This window comes from Pieris rapae, chromosome 24, assembly GCF_905147795.1.
Source record: "Pieris rapae chromosome 24, ilPieRapa1.1, whole genome shotgun sequence".
Taxonomy (NCBI): domain Eukaryota; kingdom Metazoa; phylum Arthropoda; class Insecta; order Lepidoptera; family Pieridae; genus Pieris; species Pieris rapae.
This window is the reverse complement of record NC_059532.1, coordinates 459,315-484,556: the sequence shown is the minus strand read 5'-3', so window position 1 is coordinate 484,556 and position 25,242 is coordinate 459,315. Positions and strand designations below refer to the sequence as shown.

The following is a 25,242-nucleotide window of genomic DNA, read 5'->3' as shown; positions in this document are numbered from 1 at the left end:
CCACTTCCATGATATTCGCCATGCATGCTCATTATGGGTACAATTATATTGTCCCTGCAAGTACGTCTTCTGGTGCAAACGACAAGGCCCACCCAAAGAATTCATCATCCTTCATCCATCATCATTCTACGGCATTCTTTTCATTCTTTCTCAACACACATTAACAAATTTTACTGTAAAAAATTATCTACACTAATCTCATAAACTACTGGACCGATTTTAAAAATTCTTTCACCATTCGAAAGCTACATTATCCACGAGTAATATAGGCTATATTTAATTTTGAACAAAAGTAGGGTTCCGTAAGATATTACGGGTTTTCGGACACAAGGTGTAAAAAATCAACCAAAAAGTTACTTATTTTGCGTACCCTGCCTAAACTATTAAAGATAGAAACATAAAATGTTCTAAGTAATTGTAGATCTTATAAATATCTACAAAAAAGTCCGCGACACACTATACCTATCTATGTCGAGTGAGGCACAATAACCATAAATGATATACATGGCAAAACGACGTTTGCCAGTTCAGCTAGTATTCTATAATTGTCACACGATAGAAGACCCCATTTCTCGTCATAGATTAGTGGATCTGTCGTTAGTGCACCAAAGTTTGGATTCGAATCCGGAAATAAAATAAAAACATTACCGGCGTGAATCCGCCACCGTCGAAAGCTAAACGAGCGATAAACGCATCGTCATTACTGCCAAGTGATATATGAGGTACAGTGATGAATGAGCATTTAAATTTCTTTAAGCGTTTTCAGGACTTCTTTAACTCATGTTATCCTGGTAGCTAGAATCGTAACGAAAGGTTTAGACGCTAGGTATGACATGTTAAATGTATGTAATAAATATATATACATGTTAAAAATATGATTTAGAATCGTGACTCATGCATTAAGTGTCACTCCCGTATGTCAAAATCCAAACTTTGCATATAAAAGTAGAAGTAAGCGTAAATGATTGAGTAAGTGATCAGCGCTAACCATCTTATTTATTTATTTACACTTCGTTGCTAAAGAAACACAAATAACACAATATATATAAATTACAAGGGATGCAACGGGCGGCCTTATCGCTAACAAGTGATCTCTTCCAGGCAACCCTAGTAAGAAAAGAAATAAATAAAAAAAAATGATGGGTGCAAGAAGTGCATAACCAGAAGTTATATAAAAAACAAAATAAATTTATATTAATATAATTATAGAACCTTAATCTATTAATAACTATATCTTCTTATTATCATCTTGAGTATAAACTAGGATTCAGAAACGCGATAAGGGGCTAAGTATGACTTCCGAACGTCAAAATCCATTCATATCAGTCATCCATTCATATTAAGTCGTACTGTAGATTCATAAACTTAACTTGGCGATAAGTATGACTTTCATATGACAATATACATATTTGGCATACGTAAGTCGTACTAAATATATTCAGAAACGAGACCTAACGCTAAGACTGACTCCTGTAAGTCATTTGGGACATACAGGCATTTAATTTTGACACACGGAAGTCATTACTAATTAAAAAGAAACAATCTGTACCCAATTCAAAAATTCTTTCACCCGTATTATACTAATTTTGAAAATATTTTTAACAAATAAACATTTTTCCGTGCCAAGTTGGGACAGGCTTTATCATCTTCATCGACACACGCCAAACCACAAAACACAACTACGCAATAATAACAATAGATAATAAGCTAATTAGAGAATAAACGACTCGTTTTGAGAAAGCGCCATCTTTCTATCTACTGCTATGAAAATAATTATATACAATATTCAACCGTATTGCAATGGCTCATAGTATATTTTACAATAAACACAAATAGTGGAGTCAGCCTAACGAAGCACATGTGATGCGATCAGAGGTCAGGCATAGACAACCTTTGGCAATTAGTTATAATTGCTTTGACCATGCAGTGACTATGACAGATGTAAGAATTATTTTTATTTATTTCTGATGATATTTATTTAGTTACGAGTTATTAGGTGGACTAAATAGATTGGCTGTCTTAGACAAAACTTTTTGATAGAATTTCATTTTATTATTCAAAATGCCTTCGATACAACGGTCATACAATTTGCAAAAGCTTGTTGAAATAAATGTGTGTGCGCCTGGGTATCAGGAAACTAAATCCAGGATGCTCATTTTCCTCGGTATATTATATGCACTGGTTTGGCTGTCGCAGGTCAGTAAAATAAGAAAAGGGATGCAAGAATCCATCAGACTAAGACTAGCACTTACCATCGACGGTGGTGTATCCTACACCCAGCCCTGGATCTTTTAAAAATAATAATAATAACGGAATATAGGCAAATACGCGTTAGAATGGGACAGAACGCATACTGCGTCTCACATGTCTGGCGAGATCGGTGACGTAGCGGAGGTGCGTTAGAGTGGGACAGAATGCATACTGCGTATTAACATCTTTCTGAGGAGATCGATGACGTAGAAGTGCAGTAATTGCATAAGTTAATTAAAAATGTCTAAAAGGTGTGTCTTTTTTTTGTGGGGATATGCGTAAGGAACTAGCGCTACGATTGCCTCGTGGTGAAGCGTTATATCGCTGCTGCATACCCACTAAAACCCCACGGGGCCACCAGCTATCGCCCGAGGCAGGACAAGGAAACAGTGTAGCCTAGTCCGCATACCACCACGAGATCAGCTGTTGAAATCACAGTCATCTATGGCCATGAAAAACATACCTAAATAGATAGCAGAAGTTCGGCAAGCCTAATAGCAATCTGGGCTAACTAAAACTCTGTGTTTACATCTACAACAAAGAATAACTTAACTTCTAGATTTTCTTAAGTTAGAGATAGGTCACACTTCCCTCATCTAATAGAACGCCCCATGCCCCATTTGTTTTGACCTGCAGACCAAATGTTGATAAACCCTGATTAATTCAATCAGATATAATTTCAAAACAGGGCATGTTTATTATGCACTTTTTGTATTGTTTGATTACATTCAAAAATCACTTCGGTATGTCAAATGTTAGAAATTATTTACGTCATATTTGTCAGAAAAGTTCGCTTTATCTTAGCTTGGCCAAGTCAAGTGACTTGTCACAAAGGAATTTGGCACCAAACGAAAATTCAGATGATAAAATTACATTAAATACAGCATTAGTAATTTTATAAAACTTTGTTTTTAAAACAATTCAAGCTTGACAAGCGTCACATCATTCTGCTGTATTTTACACAATTGTCTTTTTGGCGCCAAATTCCCTTGGTCTATGCCAAGTCAAGCAACTTGACTGTAAGCTAATTTGGCGCCAAACGGTAATGAAGATACAATCATGTCATTTAGCATCAATCTATCATTTTAATGATTGAATAACAGATTACCTTCAAGTTCTTAGTTACATTAAGTTATTTTCTTTTAATTTATATTTCCTATTGATATTTCTTAATTATATTGATATTTTTTACTAAGAATAAGATTTTATATGACACATTACTTAAAACATTTATTAAAAACAATAAAAGTTTGACAAGAACACATTCGACTAAATTCGGAATTCGACCGTCTTAACTCCTTTATAATTAAGAATTTATAACGTTTTAATTAAAATTAACACCTGTTCCAATTGAAAAATTCTAAGAAAAGAATAATTTGGCGCCGATTCTCTTAATTTGTGATATTTTTTTAAAATATAGACTTATTTTACAATTTGTTTAAGTATTATTTGACACTACTGAAGCCCTATAGATACCAAAAATTAAACTTATACTAACAAAAGCTTTGTGAAATATTAAATTTTAAAGGAGAGCCCACAAGAAACCTGGCAATAAATAAAAGGTAATGCAGTAATGAATTGGAAAAGGATGGCCAGGATGATAGGCAAGTGGTAGAATTTTAGAGGCCTTCACTCCATCGGATGTCGTGTAATAATGCGAAACTAATGGACCTAATGTAATCCTGATTATACAGCTTGCCAGCTAGATAACTTAATAAATGAGAGGATAAGACCCTAAAACCTAACACGTAAATGAGGTAACGGATGGAGTTCTGCTAGAATCAGAGGTTTAAGGTAGTAAAGCTATTGTGCATCACCGCAATAATTAAGGGCTTGAAGAAGTCTTCGCCGTGAGGAAGCGAGAATAAGACAGCAATATTCAAATCTAATTCATTGTTTAATATCTTACTGTACCACTTACACCTATTCACTCACACATAATATTATTCTTTTGAACTGTTGGTGTTATGACCAACTTGAACCGTGTTAACAGTTGGTCAATGTTCAAGAAGTGTAGTAATCGAATAAAGGAAATTTTTATTCATCATTAATGAAACGTGACTGTCGTAGGTGATATAAATATCACATGCGTGAGAATAGTGTTCGGTAAACAAGAATGCGCCATATTCTAATTAATGAAACAACTGCTGTACTGTCATTTTAGACAAAGAGCTGCTGTCTTTATTATTTTTTATTTTATTGAAGGCCAATATATTTTTAAGCAAGTGTTTGCACTATGTAGAACCATCTGAAGTATTTCCGAACCTTCCTTTAAACAGCTTACCAATTCTTAATAGGCCGGTAACGTACTCGTTAGCGTTAGCGTCCATAGGCTTTATCCCTTAACATCAGGTGAGTACTAGTCTATCAGTACCAACTTTTAAAAGGCCGGCGACGCACTTAAATTAAATTACGCTTTAAACAACATTGTATTTACGACATCTCTTGGTCTTCATGCTTACACAACTGGTTCGTGTGAGTTCCCACGCTGACACATCACTATTCGTTTGTTCATATATTACCTCGGACGTGCTAATCATGCTGTGAGGCTGATTTTAACAAGAAAGGTGTATTTCATAATACATTAAGAAGAACAACTAAAATGGGCGGGGAAAGAGGAACGGAAAACAGCAAGCATTGGTGTCCAAGTAAACGCAAAAGAGAAAGACTATTCAGAAGGATAGACCAGATTAAGGATATTGCAGCATTGCAAAGTGGGACAGTGTAGACAGTGGCAAGATAACTTGACTTGACTATAATATGATAGCTTCACTTTAGTAATACTTTCAATACTGTAGACTTTAAAATTCTGCTTGGGTTTCTTCGTTCTATAGAAACCTCTCCAACCCCTATTCACAGGTTTGATAATCAAAGTCAAAGTCAAAATTCATTTATTCATATAGGTAATATAATGTACACTTATGAACGTCAAAAAAAAATTAAATGAATCTAATTTTACATTTACTGCCAGTTCTCAAATTCAAGAATCGGGCGAAAGATTTTAAAAGATATCTGATCTTCACTCGAACTCCGAATTGGCTTTTATATAAATAATTTTAATAATTATTAACATATTAAATTGTATTAACGAAATCAGTATTTATAAAAAAGCACGTAAACGGAAGAAAAAAGGAACGTAAAAAGAACAAAATCTAAATTAAACATGATAATTGTAGGATTATTGTTGAGTCCCGAATCCCGGCAGGATGTGAGGCAACGCGATCAATCAAAAGACGACAGCCTCACAGAGATTAAGAGATAATCGCCTCATGATTTATGACCTCACTTGTTACTTCGGTACTTGTAATAAAATAAGTGAAATGTAGTTAACTTAATGTTTATATTATGTTTTTTGGACCTTTATATCTTTATATTGCATTTTTTGGAATATTTAACACTTTATGGCTTTTTTGGCTGTTTTTAATACTTTTTACATTATTTTTACTGCTTTTTTTGCATTTTAAAATACTTTCTTGGAATATTAATACTTTTTAGTGATTTTTTTTAATTTATCTTATTTCAGCAACGTAATCTTGCATTTTTTACCAAATTTATCGTATTTACAGTCGCGTTAGTTCAATTAGTAATTATGTATTTACAAAACAGCCAAATTTAATAAATATAAATTTAATTGTATAAATTTAAAAAAAGTCTCAAAGGCCGGCAACGCACTTGCGAGATATGGTGCGATTTGCTTGACTTGACTCAGTTTCCTGGGTCTATTATGCCAGAAATTAATAAAACGTGTACAGACAATATCATGACATCATGAAAACTGCAATTAATTGAGTTGCGGCGCCGCCTTTCGCATTCACAATAGGGTTGCCAACATAACTATAATAATAATAATTAAGCGTCATATTTTATGCCTTGAAACTATTTATTTATTTATTAAGTACCTTATTCAATAACATACACATAACAAAAATAAAAAAACAAGTTACAAAAGTTATAAGGCAACGGGCGGCCTTATCGCTTACAAGCGATTTCTTCCAGGCAACCCTAACGTGAAACAAAGAAAATGAAACACCAACAGAGGGCGGAGTACAATAAATGCAAAAAAATAACACTACTACGAAACTATCATCCATCCATCCATTCAAGAATCCATCTATCCATTCAACAAAACACACTTTTTCGGGGACCTCCTGGCTTGACAAATTCAAATTGGTTGCTGATCTAATTTTATATATTTTGTTATTAAGCTATTGCATAGTTTTTATCGCGGGCTTTGAGCGCGGCGACCGAATCAAGAAATTCCGTAACGAAAAACCTAACACACGATGACGTAATATAGGTGCAGCCAATACGCGTTAGAGCGCGACAGAACGCATGCTGCGTATTCACATCTCTCTGACGAGATGTTGCAGCCGGTACGCGTTAGAGTGAGACAGACTATATAGGCGTGTTAGTCTGAATTGCGGTAAATATGTTCACTTAATACTTGAACCCCCGTATCGCTCGATGATATTATCTTCATAAAACTGTCATAGAGTTTGCTCTATTGTCAATATGTCAGTTACACTGTCAAAGTCAAATGAGTGATTAAATATCTATATATAAATAAAGCAATACACCCCATTTAGATTAGATTTACACCGATAAAGTTTAAATATTAATTATTAATTACTTCTATTAGACAAAAACAGATAAAACCCAATAGGTACATAAAACGTTTTATGAACCCATATTAATCATATAAATGTATTTACCTAAAATATCTAAATAGAACAATAAACTAAAAATAAAATAGTCTTGAACCCTATTAGACACGTAATTGTTACCAGACACAAACACTTTAATTAAATATATCTTATTTATGAATCATGATTTATTCATAAGCGAAAACGTTTATTGATTTACCATAGCCAAGTTTAAAAAAATATTGTACACAGATGTTTTGTTGCTCTATTGGCAATTAAATAGTTTATAATAAGATTATTAATTCAATTTGAAATTATTAAAAAAGATTGTCTATAAAGTCGGTTTACTGACGATAGTTGAACGTGACAACGTCATAAGAAAATACTGATGAAATGGTTGAATTTTTCAAAAGAAAATTTTAATTTTATTTGTTTTATAGATATTTTGTATGGATATAGAGGAGGTAAATGGCTCCAAAACATAAAATAATTATTCTGCCACAAAACAAAACTACGTCAAATGTTGTTCATAGGAAAGTTCTACAAATACATATACATACATTTCGAATGTTTGTATTTATTTCTAATAATTGTATATATTGTAAATCTATTAATTTGAAAGGAAGTAATTAAAAACTAAATAAAATTAAATTTTTATGATAACAAAAATAATATCTTAGACTTTCCACTGAGATCGCACACAGTCACAAGAGATCGGTATCGACGCGAGTGGCATATAAAACTATCTATCATGTTTTGTTTTAGGCTAGACAAACAAAATAACACAGCACATGAGATGAAAGCTGTCAGGCGTTACCTACATCAAGCGTGTTCCCTAATTGAAACGTCATCTTAGAAAAAAGTTCAAACGAATTCAAACCTCCTTTTCAATAGCTTCTCTATAGTCTGTGGATGTGACAATGGCGCGAGGCGTGAATTCAATACGAACAATGCGTTGACGGATGAATAGTTTTTTTAAAGAGGTTAACACCAAGGAGTTCGCATAGCTAATTAATTTTTAATGATCTTTAGTCTTGAGCAGCGTGTGAAAATATCAAATCTAATATCCAAATTGCTCAATTATAGTTGCTCGTTCAAGTATAGATTCTAGATAAATCTAATAAATATTAAATATTATTTGATTACATTATTTTGTAAGTTCTTAATAATAATAATAATCAGTGGCACTACAACTTCTTTACGTCTTGGCCTCGGATTTTTGATCATTTTTAAATCTCTGTTTCATGATCATTTTTAGGAAAGTAGGTGATCAGCCTCCAGTGCCTGACACACGTCGTCGACTTTTTGGGCCTAAGACATGTCGGTTTCTCACGATGTTTTCCTTCACCGTTCGAGCAAATGTTAAATGCACACATAGAAAGAAAGTCCATTGGTGCACAGCCGGGGATCGATAAATATTAAAACTAATCAAAAAGATTTTATTTAAATAAATAAATTACTATGAAATACTGTCACCGTCGTATATGAAATTGATTTAAAAACACCAAAATAATATTGATTTATTCACACTGTTTAATTGTACAAAACACGTGTATATATAAAATCGATCGCACTTATAATTAACTAAAAATAAATAAACTAATGTTGGTTTTTTTTTGGTTATTATTATTTGCGAGACTATTTTGACACTCCATTGTTTTAGAATTACACTGTTAAACAATGGAATCTCAAAATAACAAGTGTATTGTGACAAAAGAGGAATTGTTGAGAAAATATATCAATGGGCGGTCAGACAATTGGGTTTACAGTAGCAAGTAAAGAAAACCTTTATATTCGAATGCTTTATTCATCTTAAGCAAAATTATGCTACCTGCTATCAAATTCTATGATTCCAAATCGTTTATCTACTAAAGCCAATAAACGACATTATTTTTTTATTTATCAGTCAGTTCTAGGCAGTTTTTGCCGCGCACCACCACTTTGTGGAACCAGCTGCCCACTGAAGTATTTCCGAACCAATTCGACTTAAAGACAATCCATTTTGGCGACGGATAGAATGCAATCTCTTCGCTCTTTACACTCATATTTGATAATCAATATAAACCATAGCATACATGTACATATAATATTAAAATAATAAATAATATATAATAAAAGGGGGAACGCTGCCAGTATCTTCGGAACCTTGCCTAAAGGGACTCCTTTTAATAATATTTTTTAATAATTAAATTTTAAGGTTAGTTATTAGATATATTTTAATGTATTATGTTAAGATAATTGTAGTTATATCATTATATCACTTCTTATATTAATTACAAATATGTATATAACCACAGAATATATAATATATGGTATATTGTATATGCGTATATTAAAATATAAATGTTTGAAGTATATCAACTTATTTTAGAAACTGGTGTAAGTTATATTAACACAGTTGATATCATTTTCATACAAAGGTCTATCCACATACACCGATCCAACATACGATGGATCGCTTGTATCGACAGATGACTATTACAATCCGTCCATTGGTAATTTTACTTTTATCAATATTTGTATTAAGACGTCTATCTCAGATGGTCAAAATGAATTGGTATAGGTATTGGGTTTGGGCGTTATAATCGTCCTCGAAAATCCATTTCGTTTTAAAAATGTATGGGTAATATGTGTAAAATAGTAAATATTTACTGTTGACGTAATCAACAAATAAGAAAATCAAACCCACACCCCCCACCCCCATATTCCCACTTACATAACACAACACAACTAATTTAGGCTTGGTTAAATAAATTAAATCACAATAAGTCAAATGTATTAAATAATTTTTGTTTGTTTGTTTCCTTTTATAAATCTTTTTGTTGTAAAATGTATCATGTATTCCATCTTTGGCTATATTCTCAGTGTATTTGTTTGTAATTATACATAATTTATGTTAGCTGTAGGAGTACTAAATAAATAAATAATACTGGAACGGCCTCTTTCTGTATCCTACTACAAATTATCAATTATAGTTGACATCTGACTGCTCATCAGTCCATGAATAGCAGAGCTATGCTTGATTCTCATCCTCCTTTTTTAAACAGTTCTGGTGTTTGAACGAACTGTCTGCCTAGCTGCAGGCACTCGCTTCTAGAATAATTGTCTCTGTATGAAAAGGCGAACGACCGAGTTATTATATCTTTAATTAATTTATGAATATGGGGTCGACTTGGGTCCCTCACTTGACCCCAATCTTTTCATTGATTATTAGGTTATGATTTCCTTGATGCATATACTAATATTTTAATACAAAAACAGGAGGCTAATTTGTATTATATTTTTTTATAGGGCCTAGTCTTGTCTTAAAAAAAGGTTTCTAGTTAGGTTGACACACGTTTGTTTGATTAAAGACAAGGAATCATGTTGCAATAGAAATTAAACCTATGATAGGCCTTTAATAAGGTAGATCAGTTAAATGTAAAAATTCTGGATGAACTACTTAGATTTGAACCTGCGACCCGTTTAAAGTGAGCCGGCAATAACATTAAGCATTAAATATAACAATAATCTTACTATAACCGCTTTACTAGCCGTGTACAGATAGCAGAAAAAGTTATATTTAAAATTAGTGTTGTTTTTGCTTTAAAAAGAAACAGGTGAATATTGCATAATTCTATAGATAATTGATTCTGTGTTTATAGATTAAAACCAATTAAACTTTAATTCCAACACACATATATACAGTTTTTACAATTTTTAACACACATAGCAATAATAATAGTAATTAAAAATTAATAAATAGACAATTAAAAGAAATTTGGTCCGTTTGGCAGTGTACCTTTAACGCTGGCAGCATTTCCTCGCTGTATCGCGATACTTAATCATTGAAGAATGCACCAGTTCTGGAGATACCGGTACTATCTACTGGGTGCCAATTTAAATCTTTAATTAGCATCTGCACATGAACCTCACGGCCCAAGTCTACTCCAGAGATAGCAAATCGAATTTGGACCAATTAAATGTACTCAAATTATTAAGTTTTTGAGTTGCCCTTTTGAGAGAACTTCATCTAAATTGCACTTAAAAAACTCATAGCCGCGTTATCGTTTAAAAATACAGCTCCCGTCCGATAGAAGCCCACCATCTTTTTCATCCCTATTTATTTTGCGTTCATCATCCAATTTTTACCAGCTACCCTTTCAATCTCGTCAGCCTATCTCTCTTTTAGTCATACCTTGTCTATTTGACAATCTAGATAATACCTAACTGATAGATTAATAAGAAAGAATCCTAGACCAAGAGTGGTAGTGCCTCAAGGTAACTAACCTAAGCCAGTATTGTTCATTGTCTTTAAGTATCTGCTGTTTTGCTGTCGGTACAGGGAGCAATGTCTGAGCACTCAGGGTTTATCTGCCCGGTAATGGAGCACCACTCGGGAGATATTTTTGTAAATCCGCTTTGCGCGCGCGCACGAATAATTTAAAGGCTTTTGTGTATAAGCTTCTAGGTATAATATTTACTCGCCTTCATTTGGTTGTCTTCGTTGGTTTATTTTACTTAGTATACAATGCCGTTATAACTAGATGGGTACACAGAACTCCGCCGAGACCTGAGATTTGGCTCATGGGGCAAGCAATGATAAATTTAAATTTTAGATCGTAAAACCGATAATCCTAACAGCCAATGACGTTGTTATAAAGTTATTACTTAGTATTGAATGTTTAATACACTACATTATGTAAATAAATTAAAACTACATTCCGCAATCATCCTTTTTCTACACTAACAAAATCTGTTATTGAAGTTATACTTCTTTTGATGAGAGATTTACGATACGCGCACGCAAAACTCGCACTCACAAAAAACCGACACCCTGAAACTTTTGCAAATTTATTGTTATGCCAAAGAAGTATAAAAGTGGACTCGTAAGATTTTCGAATCCACTTCAACATTTACGACTTTAATTAATAATAATAAATAAATAAATAAATGAATAATAAAAGTCTTTATTCATTTTAAGTACATTTTCTTTTCAAAGTGTAAGATTTGGTAACCCTTTTAAGTAAAAATACCTGTGTCAGGGTTCCCAGCTCTTCCATAACAAACTTAATTACTTAAATAAACATTTTTTAACCCATTTTTTTAAGCGTTTCCTTTTTTTTCTTTTTTGAACCGTTATCATCACACCTAAGTGTGGGCATGAGTAAGTGTGTGGGTGTAAATATGTGAGAGAGTGAATGAGTGAGTGAGTGAGTGAGTGAATGAGTAAAGTGTATTACATCGTGGGTCTCAAAAGCAGCTCTAACACTGCATTAGGCGTGATCATAGGCCAGTCCTTTTTTAGGGGTTTTTAGGCGGTGAGAGGGTAGATGTTAAGCAGCCTATTTAATACATATTATATAATCTTATATATCTTTAAACGAGCAATTCTTGTATATCGGAATAGCAATTCTCGGAATCGGCTCCAACGATTTTCATGAAATTTAGTATACAGAGGGTTTCGGGGGCGATAAATCGATTTAGCTAGGAATCACATCTAGAAAATGTCATTTTATTTGTGTTTTATCAACTTAAACATAAAATTGCTCGTTTAAAGATGTCAGTCAAATAAGAACTTAAATATGAATATAATTATCTTTATTCGATAATTATTTTCATATTTCATAATTTTATTAGTATGTAATTCGTACTTAAATAAAATTTCCAAAAAACACGATTTATAAAAACAAAATACCATCATGTCATCCAGGTCCTATTTAATTACATGCAAGATTTTTGTAAATTGTTTCAGATGTCGTAGCGGTATGAGGTGGTGGGTGTGTCTGGTGGTCGGGTGCCTGGTGGGCGTGGTGGGCGTGGTGGGCGCCTGTCCATGGGCCTGCGCATGTAGACCTTCAGCTGCTGACTGCGCGCATCGTGCGCTCACGCATGTACCAAGGCCTTTACCGCCTGATACACTGAGATTGTAAGTTTTGATATAATAAATGCGTAATGATGATAATTGAGCCGTGGAAGAGTGTTTTTGTATCATCTGGACGACCTTTCTTTTCTGTGTCTTATATATAAAATTCTCGTGTCGCGGTGTTTGTGGTTAAACTTCTCCGAAACGGCTTGACCGACTCTCATGAAGTTTTGTGTGCACATTGGGTATGCCTGGGAATCGGACAACACCTATTTTTCATCCCCCTAAATGTTAAGGGTAGTCCACCCCTAAATATTTTATTTTAATTTTTAGATAAATTTTTATTTTTTTATCAAATGTATCAACGGAATTAAAAAATACATACAACCCTAAATTTTCCAAGCTCTGCGATCAACTCCTATTTTTTATTATAAATGGATATACATGGCAAAACGACGTTTGCCAGGTCAGCTAGTCACTACATAGTATAAAACAAAGTCGCTTTCTCTGTCCCTATGTCCCTTTGTATGCTTAAATCTTTGAAACTACGCAACGGATTTTGATGCGGTTTTAATAGATAGAGTGATTCAAGAGGAAGGTTTATATGTATAATAACATCCATTAAATAGTGGAGAAGTATTGTTATTTTTGAGGTTTCTAATGTGATGTCGAAAATAATTACATTTTTTCCGCTTACATTGCAAACGTAGGCTGAACCCTACGAGTTTTATCAAAATAATGCACTAAGTATTGTACACATTGAAAAGGTCTATAGAAAAGTCCGTGATGGTATATGTATCTCTTATGTATAACCCACATTTTTATATACAACGTTCACAGATTTTCTGTAGTGTATCTAGTATCAGCATTGCACCCGTGCGAAGTCGGGGCGGGTCGCTAGTATGTTATAAAATCAAACAGTGATTAAACAATCCGGAAGAAACTTGTCATAATCCAAGACAGTCACTCAGACACTAAAAAGGTTGTAGCGTACTAATTTTACTAAGAAAAGTTGATAGCAAAAGTTTTTCTGGTATTAAAAAAAGTCCACCATACATAAAATAGATATATTTCATGAAGAAGAGAAAAAGTAAATAAACAGCAAGAAGGTTGTATTCAATATTGTTTCTGTATTGGCTATTACCGCATTGTGAAGCGCACTAGTTCACGTGCCGATAACTTTCCATTTTCCTTTATTGCACTTTATTAGAATGGGGTGTGCACAGACTAATACATACAGAGGCTACTTTTATATTTATATACACTTTGCACAGAATAATCAAAGGTAACGAAAACAATCGACTAATCTAATATAATGTTTATTATGTAATGGTGTTTCGCAAGGATCATAGTCTGATCCATAATCCTTCCTAATGTAGCATTCTAGATATATGGATCACAGTTCCATGCAGTATTTTTGAAGTGAAATTTAGTTAGGCACATGATGGTATTTTTTTACAAAATGTTACGAAGATGTGCAGCGTTTTGTCGAAGAAAAGGGAGAGAGCGAGACCGATTGAGAGAGAGTGAGAAAGGGAGATCGAGAAAAATCACGTTGCTTGATGTATTCGTTTAGTACATATTAGAACTTTAGATAGAAATTCTGTCGTATAACGTCTTGTGTATTAAACGCAGATTTTTAGCACATAAGCACGTAAATAGTTTGTAAACAGTGTGAATATACAAATACATGGAGTGATCAGAAACTGGTACATTATCATCTCTTAGGGCTTTTACCTTAGTAATAATTAATTTAAAAAGAAGTTTCACTTCTGACATGTGTACTTTGTACGCATGCACTTTTTTAAAATTGACTTGTTTTATATAATAGTACCTGGATGGCCGAGCTTTGCTTGAAATTTTTATTTTTTTATAAATTGTGTTTTTGGAAATTATATATAAGTACGAATTACATACTAATAAAATGATGAAATATGAACAGTATAGATTATATATGCTGGAATAGCTTTAGTGTTGTTGTGTCGTTAAAGCAATTTAAAAAAAATAGTATTATTATTCGCCGATAGATGTCAGGAAGATTCATTTTTCAGTTTAAATTGGGACTACTCAAACACCACCTTTTTGTTATTTTCTATCATTTATTCCTAGCTAGATCGATTTATCGCCCCCGAAACCTCCCGTATACTAAATTTCATGAAAATCGTTGGAGCCGATCCCGAGATTCCAATTATATATATATATACAAGAATTGCTCGTTTAAAGATATAATATAAAAGTTAGACATGTGCTTTCACTTTTGTATTACCAAGCTGTACAACGTTTCTCTAAAATTCAATCATTTTAGGCAAGTTTCATACGAAACCATTTCATTTGACTGTTACTCCGACTTCTACTAAACAATCTTTTAATTTTGTATCTATTAGTAAAAGAATTTTTAAAATCTGTACAGGAGATCCAGAAATTACATTACAATTAAGCCTACTGATATTTAAAATGTTCAACATTTTTCAAGTTTAAGTATTATCTTAACGCCTTTAGTTTTTGTCAAACTCAAACTCAAAAATATCTTTATTCATATAGATAAACATGTACACTTATGAACGTCAAAAATCAAATTAAATTAATTGGAAATTTAGACATTTACAACCAGTTCGCAAGTCAAGGGCGTAGAGCGAATAAGAATAACTGGCAAGAAACTTTCCGCCACTCTTTTCAATCGCCAAAGTTTAATATATTTTAATTAAATAAGTGTTTGAACTGGAGCGAATCAATCCCAATGATTAGGATCATTTAAGTATTCTTCACATTTATAAAAGGCCTTATTAAAGAATTTACTTTTAACGAGGGCTTTGAATTTATTAGTGATAATTCTCTAATTAATTATCTCTCATATTCTCAGTCATATTCTCTTAGCATGATTTTGTTGTCTTGACAGACAAAGTGTTTATAAAGAAAACTCCAGTCCACATTACTCTGTAAGACAATTTGCGGGGGGAAGACCAATTTAGTCCGCGCAAACATACCTTTACACAAGGGAAGCATGAATGAAATAGTATTATTTTGAAATTATTTTAAATGGTGTTGTCTCGATCTTGATCTGGTGTTCTTTAACCCTACGGTTAGATTTATTTCTTTTTACCACCAGTAGAATGAAAACATCATAAGGAAATCAGTCTACTACATGTATCAGATACTTCTTGCTGATTAAGGAAATTATCACGAAACAGATGAGGATATTTCAGGCCCATACTATAGGTTGGCTGGTTTCATTTTGAATATATATATTTATATCACTCTTAAAATAATGCTTTGGACAATTACGGGCTACTCTCATTAATAAACAGTACCTGGATGGCCGAGCTTTGCTCGGTATTTTTTTTTTTAAATTGTGTTTTTGGAAATTATATATACGTACGAATTACATACTAAAATGATGAAATATAAACAATATAGATTATATATGCTGGAATAGCTTTAGTGTTGTTGTGTCGTTAAATCAATTTAAAAAAAATAGTATTATTATTCGCAGATAGATGTCAGGAAGATACATTTTTCAGTTTGAATTGGGAGTTCTCAAACACCTCCTTTTTGTTATTTTCTATCATTTATTCCTACCCCCTGTATACTAAATTTCATGAAAATCGTTGGAGCCGATTCCGAGATTCCAATTATATATATATATATACAAGAATTGCTCGTTTATAGATATTAAACATTTCTTTGTCCTTGGTGCGTCAGACAGTCGTTTGTGCAGAGGTTCCTTCAGTGCTGATGATGAACTATCCACTTAGCCCTAGGATGTCTGAGTTCAAGAACATGGGTTGTAGGGCTGCTTTCTTTTTTAAATATTTATATCAAAGTATGCAATCCTCCCTCAAAATGAACATTTACGAGCAACTGTCTCCGTAGCCCTGTCCGCAGCAGTGATTCAGTCACCCATGTAGTAGAGCGTTCTAACGTGGTTCTGGCTTCCCCATGAATAGAAGTCATTGGAATAGTGAGGTCGCTTCGCGAAGTCTGCAAGGAATCAGGAAGCGCCCAGGAATTTTTTGAGCTGGTTTCTCTGGAAGGAGCTGACTGGTGTTATTAGCCAGGACCAATTGATACCAAAGTCAGAGTCAGATTTTATGAAATACCAATACTTGTAGAAGATCGGAGGATTGGAAAAGGAGAAGAGAAAAGGAGAGAAATGAGAAATCGTCTCTCAACCGTAAATACCAGTTTTTTATGGAAGCGTATATAGACTTAGGTATAAGTCGAACCAATTCGACGGACAATTCGGGTGCGTAAGAAAAGAGCGTACCAATTCTTAAAAGGCCGGCAACGCACTCGCGAGCCCTCTAGCATTGATAGTGTTCATGGGCGGCGGTATCACTTAACATCAGGTGAGCCTTCTGCCCGTTTGCCCTGTTCTATAAAAAAAAAAACAAAAATAAAAGTGTGATACATAAAAACCCGGCAACGCACCTGCGATACTTCTGGCAGTGTGACCAGTATATTTTTTGGGTAACTGCGTATCCCACGGCTTGCATTTGGGTTATGCCATTAATTAAACGGTGTTACCAGCTTTAAGGTAATGCAGCCTTGTCTGCATCATCAGATTATAGAACTTATATGAGCGGAGTAAAAAAAGTTATTACAAAATTGGTAAATTGATCGTATGAAATCAAATTTTGTTGAGAAAATTCAATTTTCCGAACATTTCCAATATTTCCCTTTGGTAGTCAGCTATGCGATGTTAAAGTACACTCAACATTCGCTTGTGAGTTTGTATAGAGTAACAGAAATCAGTTTGAAATTCTGTATTTTTACTAAATGTTTTACGTTAGGGTATTTTGGTGATGACTCCCGTTAGACATAGACATAATATTTACTACTAAAACACACAGAAACACACAAAATAACAATAATAAAAAAATATAAAAAATAATGAAAGATAAAAAATTTTTTAAAGATAAAGGTGTACGATTTAATTGTGTAAGTGTGTGTGTTGTGGTTGTGATTGGCACTGGATCAGCATTATGGTGAGGAGCAGACCACAGCGTCAATCTCAATCACCTGAAGTAAAGAAGTGTATTTAGACCCTTAGCGTATTTATAATAGGTTCTGTGGGCTGCAACGAACTCATGCGCCGACATTTTGAGCTGACCATGCATCTGATATTTATTTATTTATTAAGTTTACAACATCATACATATTACTAAATCTACTGATAATTTTATAAAATCTTATATCTAATATGTAAACATAAGTTATGCTAAAAAAATACAATTAAAAACATAAACAAGATAAGATAATTAAACAATAAAATAAAATAAAATTACGAAGAAGGTTGGAACTTAAAATAGAGAAAAAGAAAAAGCAAAACAGCGAATTACGTACGTAGCTAGTTAGCGTACCTACAGGTTTGAGAAAGGCACCCAACAATGCTTTTTCTAAAACCGATCAGCCCACTACCGAATATGTCTGATAAAGTTGTTACATGGAAAGGAAAGCAATACCTGGGCTAGGCGTCACTATTCGAACCCAAAAAGGCATACATGACAATGTATGGAAATAATTAATGAACTGAGATTAACAGACTTTTTTTGGGCAAACGGGTAGGAGGCTCGGCTGATGTTAAGTAATACCGCCGCCCATGAAAACTCTCAATGCCATAGGGCTCGCGAGTGCGTTGCCGGCCTTTTATGATTTTTTTTCAATTGTCCATTGATTTGAAGTTTCAGTTTAAAAATTTTGATCTATTTAATGTTGTGTAGGTATTTAATTTGTAAAAAAAAGAAACTGCAAGTGCATGGCAGAGAGAATTGGCGGGATTTGGAAGCCTTTGTCAAAAAAGTGTTTATATGTTAATTACGAATACATAACGGCTATTATTATTATTTAATATATTGTTTTATGTGTAATATAAATGTAAATATGCACTGACGTAATCCGTAATGACAGGTTATTTTGTTAAAGTGTCAGAATCCTGCCCGAATTCACTTGTTAAAAGAATCATTGTTTAAAAAACGAGCCTTCAGGAAGCCCAAAAAGATCAGTCGTTGCAGTCCATTTATACCTATTTTAGGGTGCGTTGCTGGCCTTTGTATGCTCTTTCAAAATTGGAGGGATCACCAAAGGACTGGATAGTTCGCAAAAGCAAGTGTCTTCTTAAGTGATGGTAGACTTGCAGCCATCGAAGTGATAAGAACATAAGCATCCAAAATTAATGCTGCCAGCCTTAAGTAGATAAAGATGATTGTGTCAGTATTTCACAGTACTTAATTGTCTACTACAAGGTGTCAAAGGCTGGGCGGGCGTTTGGGCGGGCGGCTGGCGGCGCGCCAGGCGCAATGCGGATTCGACGTTTACAATTTATCTGTCATACAACCTGCATCGGTTTGTCTTAAAATGATAATTAACCTGAATCTACTGAATCTCCTGAATCCTTTTAATTTAATTTATAAAAAGGCAATTGCGAAAATTTCAAAATCATTTATTCATGTAAGTACGTAACATAATATACACTTATGAACGTCAAAAAAAGAAAAATATAATATTTATATAATATTTTTCTTTTTTCGTATATATACACTAAATATGCAATGTCCACTAATAAATGTTTATAATTTATTCTTACATGTTTTATTCCAACGTTCGTTTTTAACCAACACACAAATATTTACAATATTCTTAATGGTAATAATGATAATTAATATTTAAAACAATTAAAAAAAAATCGCTAAAAAATCTTTAATTAGCCTTCACTTGAAGACAATCAAAGTTGGAGGGTAGGCATATCTTCCGCCTGCTCTGTGGCCACGCCAACTTTTGTACTTGAGACAGGAGAGATGGGACAAGCAGGCGGTAGTCTTTAAAGTAACTATCATAAGTACAAGAGATTAGCATTGTTTCGGCTAAAAAAATACGTTTATTTTTAAACATAAGATCATCTAGGTATCACTTATTCCACGTCATTAAATTCGAGCCTGTTGGCATCCCTACTCATCGGCAAAGATACAGAGGGTGTAGGCCGAGTGAAAAAGCCGGCGTACAAACTCACGGTACTCAAAGGCTGATCCCCATGTAATTGTTTCACGACCATAAATATATAGGTATATATTTTTTATAGAACAGAGGGCAAACGGGCAGGAGGCTCACCTGATGTTAAGTGATCCCGCCGCCCATGGACACTCTCAATATCAGAGGGCTCGCGAGTGTGAGAGTATGCAATAAAAATATGTTTCGGTTGTTATGCAGGTTCTTGCAAATATTTTAATTTAGATACACTAGAATATCGACGGAATCAGCAAGACTTGCTATTTTAAATGGACGGATATATATTTGCTATTGTTAATTTTTTACCCTCCTCCTTAAGCGAAAAGGTACAGAAAATTACAATTAAAAATTATTATTAATAATTATTAAATAAGGCGATTGCTGCAGCCAAGATTGTAATCCACAGATGCCTTTTAAGTTACTGAAGACGAACGGTGAGCTTCCTCATCTGAGGATTAGTGATGCCGCCGCCCTAATACTTGATGCCAGAGGGCTTTCGAGTGGGTTGCCAGCCTTTTAAAAATTGGTACGCTCTTTTCTTGAAGGACCCTGTTGAATTGGTTCGGAAATACTTCAGTGGGCAGCTGGTTCCACATAGCAGTGGTGCACTGCAGAAATTGCCTAGATTAATTGCCTTACATAGAAATTTGACTGGTGCACAGGAGTTTCTAACTTACGACCTCCAGGTTAAGAGCTAAGTTGTGAGCTCTAGACCAATACAGTTTTTCTTAAATAAAATACTTTTGCCAGACTAAACCTTGTGAATATTGAATGAAAACTATAAAATTCCACTTGGGGTTCATCAGTTTCTAGGTTTTGGTGAAATTCATTCTTGTCTCAAGGCAATAGAATACATAATCCCTTACAGCGCCATTTCTGCAACATGGCACTGAATTCATGCAATCGTAATACTGTTTTTTGTATTTCATTTGTATAATATTAATTTATTTATTTTTTTACTTTATTACTTACCTACAAAAACATACACATAACAAAAATAAAAAACAGGTTGCAAAAGTTACAAAGCAACGGGCGGCCTTATCGCTAACAAGCGATTTCTTCCAGGCAGTCTTAACGTGAAATAAAAAAAAGAAACATCAACAGAGGGTGGAGTACAATAAATGCAAAATAATTAACAAATATTTAAAAAAAAATCAAAACAAAAGCCTCAAAATAACATGTTACTATAACTAATATAAAATAAAGTAAAATCTAAAGAAAAACTTTTTTGAATATATCGAGTTATTTAATTAATGTATTTAATAAAAATAATACGTTTATTTTTAAAGAAAGCGGTACATTTAGATTATTTAAAAAGTACAATCAGTTATATATAAATAGCCATTCATAACTGTTGTCAAAGCTTATGGTCTAATTTACTCTCCCTAATAAAAAATCTTTTATTATTTTTATGTAATCATAAATATTTCAAAGGGAATTGAAAGTATTACACCGAAGTGATCTTTAAGTTTATCTCTCAAACTCCCTGGCATTAAGTGCCCATGGGTATCACCTTAACGTCGGGTGAGCCCCATTTTTTGTAAAATTAAATGGCCGACAACGCACACGCGAACCTCTGGTATTTCAAAGCGGCTGTATCATTTAAAATCAGCTGAATCTCACTGCACAATTTTCTACAAAATTAAAAGGCTGGCAACGCACACGCGAGGCCTCTAGCATTGAAAGCGGCGGTATCGCTTAAAATTAGCTAAGCACCATTGCCCCAATATCCATAAAATTAAAAAGCTGGCAACGCACACGCGAGAATTCTACCATTGAGAGTGGCGGTATCATTTAACGTCTGCCCGGTTTCCCCCTATTCTATGCTAATTTTTAAAAGGCCGGCAACGCACTCCTCTGGCATTAAGTGTCCACAGAAAATCACACCAAAGTCAGGGACCAAAGATAATGACATCAAATCTGGCGAAATAAGCGTTCAAGTTAAATCATAACTCATTCGCAATCCGACACACAATTTGTATCAATTAGGATTACATCATCAAAGCAACATTTTAATTTACACATTTCGATAATACTTTTCGTTCAAATAGGTTTTATCTATCTATTTATTCTCTTGCTGCTAGATGGTTTCCTAAAATAGTTGAAATAACTTACTTTAAAATAAACTTACCCCATCATATATATTAGTTATACAATTTCTAAAAACGTCACAAATTTATAACATTTAAAGCCAAATAAAATGTGATAAATTTGATCCATATCATCATGGAAATTCTTAAAATGCCGGCAACGCACTCGCGAGCCCTCTAGCATCGAGAGTGTCCATGGGCGGCGGTATCACTTAACATCAGGTGAGCCTCCTGCCCGTTTGCCCCCTATTCTATAATAAAAAATAAAAAAATGATGCTTCATATTTTTTTTAAATATACTTACTTTAATTGAACAAATTGTACATATAGTAATTCTATTAAATAACTAACCTTAAAATTTAATAATTAAAATATATTATTAAAAGGAGTCCCTTTAGTAAATTAGTTTTAGAAATAAAACTAATTTTGTATAATGCCACATACTTTTCACCAGTATTAATAGATAGATAGTTAGATCTCTAGGTGCAGACATCCCATATACATGGGCTTGTAACATAATATGTCGCAGTAAAGTAGTTAAATCAGAGAGTTAATTGAATCTCTAGACGTTTTCATGACGACTAATATCGATCTTTAATTAATTGTCTAAAAAGTAGTATAGTAGTACATATATAGTAAATACAGATACATTTAATACACATAAATTTAACCTTTCACAGTCCATTGGCTGGCAAGCTGAAAAATATATATCAATCATGTGTATTTAAAATAAATTTATACTTTATTTAAACAATGTCGAAGCAATTTAAATTTTATTTTAAAAAAATTATGTTAATCAAAATAAACTTATTTAATCCAATTGTTATCACAAAACAAATGCTAGCCATAAAGAATCACTACTATTGTAAATCCAAACACAAAATCAATTTTTTTATGGCAATACATAGTTTTAAGTGTATGACAGTTTCATGGAAAAGGTAGGGGAATCACACGCGATTAAAAATAATCATATCAATCAATCATAAATATCACAAGGAAGACATACAACAAACAATATATGTACATAATCATATTAATAATTAGTATTTTTATTAATTCTGAAAAAAGATAATAATACAATAAAGGACAAAGCAAAAAGTAGGAGATTTTAGTGCGATTATATCAAAATCACGTTTCGCGCGTTTTTACCGTTACAATTTCTTTTTAATGGTGTATTATTGTCCGCCAGTACCAATATGTAATGTTTGAAACTGAACTCTTTGGTGAAATATTAACATTCCAAATTCAAATTATTTTAATCTCTAGATTAATTGTATAGTGCTGTCCTCTCCGGTTCTCAAATTTCGCCTGAAGATTTTCTACAAATATACTTGTGAATGCATAAAGAATTATTTTTAGACATATGGTGTGTTGAACTGTTTTATAGATATTGATGTCCTCTATAAAACCGTAGTAGTAGGATTGTAATTTGTATTCACAATAATTCAGTCGCAGAACAATGTAAAATACGACGCTTTTTTAAAAGTAGACTTTTCAATAAAAAATATTTTTGTTAGACATATGGTGTCGTGGACTTTATTGTAGACATTGAGGTCCTCTATAAAACTGGTACATCACCTTGCTCTATTGTCTATAGTTTCGTAGCAATACGATTCGCATTTACGGATATTTATTGGTTACGTTGCCAGAGGGCTCGAAAGGGCATTACCCTCCAAAGCACGCTCTTTGAAGGACCCTAAGTCGAATTGGTTCGGGAATTCTGGTTCCACATAGTGGTGGTAAAATCTGGTGTCCTAACGCCAGTATTAGGTACACTGCCACAGGGACCAAATCTGGTTTGGGTGAAGCCGTGTGGCACAGCAGGTCAAATCAAGTTCAACGGAATGTCTGAATTATTGAAAAATCAATAACAAAAGTTATAATTAGCGGGGCATACCGTACACTCGCGTAGACAAATGTAAATAATAATTTACTAAGTTATTAAAAATATACTTCTACCACTGGTGTCTGCCCATCTGCATAGTGCTGCAACCATAGCAGACACACATTACATACTTGAAACATATTTTGTTCCTTAAAAAATTGTCACCTTTTTTTTCTTTGATTATTCATATTTTGTGTGTTTCCGCGTGTGTTTTATTAGCAATAAATGTTATGTCTCTGTTTACCTCAGAGGCTGTTATTTCTTTACCCTCTGTAGGTGTTTTAAACGTTCCATATTAGGGTTGCCTGGAAATTTAATATTGGAAATGAATTTTGTACACGACTGTACCACAAATTTAATCAATGCACAGCCAAATAGTTTCGAGTTTGAGCACTCAAACTAAAGTTTGCGGACGTACGAATATCCAGATACCGGTCGTAATTTCAACGAAACGTTTTTCAGAGTTACGTGATGTTTTTTCTATACAAAGTTTCATATGTTTGACAGTGCTCAAGCAGAGATTGCGACTTGATACGAATTTGAATATGGACCTCTTCAGCTGTCCAAACTAATGACATTTGGGAGTCATACTTAGAGCTGTCTCGAATCTCTGAATACATACAAAAACGTAAAAAAATTTTTTTTATTCATAAATTGTATAGATATAAGATTTTGATGAACCTGTGACAGTTCAACAATTAAAATACCACAGATCCTAGAAACCCAACATTCTCAAGTACTAAATCTCAATCACTCGATTTATCGATAAAATGGGACATCACTAATGATTGGTCAATCAAATAATTTCTTTGATAGCCGGCTATTTACAATTATTACTTAATCATTAATGGCTCTACAAAGATTATTACTATAAATAAAACAATTTTTTTATGCGCCTGCGCATTTGACGTATTTAAAATGTTCCTGAAATTCGAATATAGTATATTGCATAGGTGTTTTAACAAACACACATATATGATCTCTGATCAGCAACAGAAAGCCGGATTGGCCTAGTTTCTTCAGCGTGCGACTCATAACTGAGATCGTTGGTTCGATCACCGGCGGTGCAACAATGGACTATCGTCTATCAATGTGCGCATATCAACTCAAATCAAAATTCATTTATTCAATTTAGATGCGTCTTAGGGCATGCTTATGAATGTTAAAAACGTTTACAAAATTCGCGAAAGAGCAAAACTACGCCATCCGTTCGCAAAACTACAAGGAGGCCTTGTTCTGAGAAGAACGGGCAAGAAACTCAGCAAGTTTTACTTTCCCTCTACATAACAATAATTCAAAGAAAAATGTCATAAACCACAACGTCATTTAAGTTACATATAACATTCGCTTGTAAGGAAAACATTGTGAAGAAACCATCTTCACAAAACGTTGACTTGTGTCAGGCATCAGAAGCACGAGTATCCTGTAACATTGACAAATCATAAAACAGACCTCTGAGGCCCACACCTCAAAAAGGTCGAGCTACCAATATTACGATCCAGAGAGACTAATATTGAAACATTTATC

At 33.5% G+C, this 25,242-nt stretch overlaps 1 protein-coding gene across 2 annotated transcripts in view; it reads left to right on the top strand.

Annotated features, from left to right (window-relative positions):
- Positions 1-25,242, top strand: part of LOC110995215 (protein slit) — a 107,287-nt gene that overhangs the window by 24,151 nt on the left and 57,894 nt on the right. For both annotated transcript variants that reach the window (XM_045633645.1, XM_045633644.1), the window contains exon 2: positions 12,628-12,801. In XM_045633645.1, coding sequence (XP_045489601.1) covers positions 12,641-12,801 — 161 coding nt within the window. In that variant the 5' untranslated portion in view covers positions 12,628-12,640. The remainder of the gene's footprint in view (positions 1-12,627; positions 12,802-25,242) is intronic.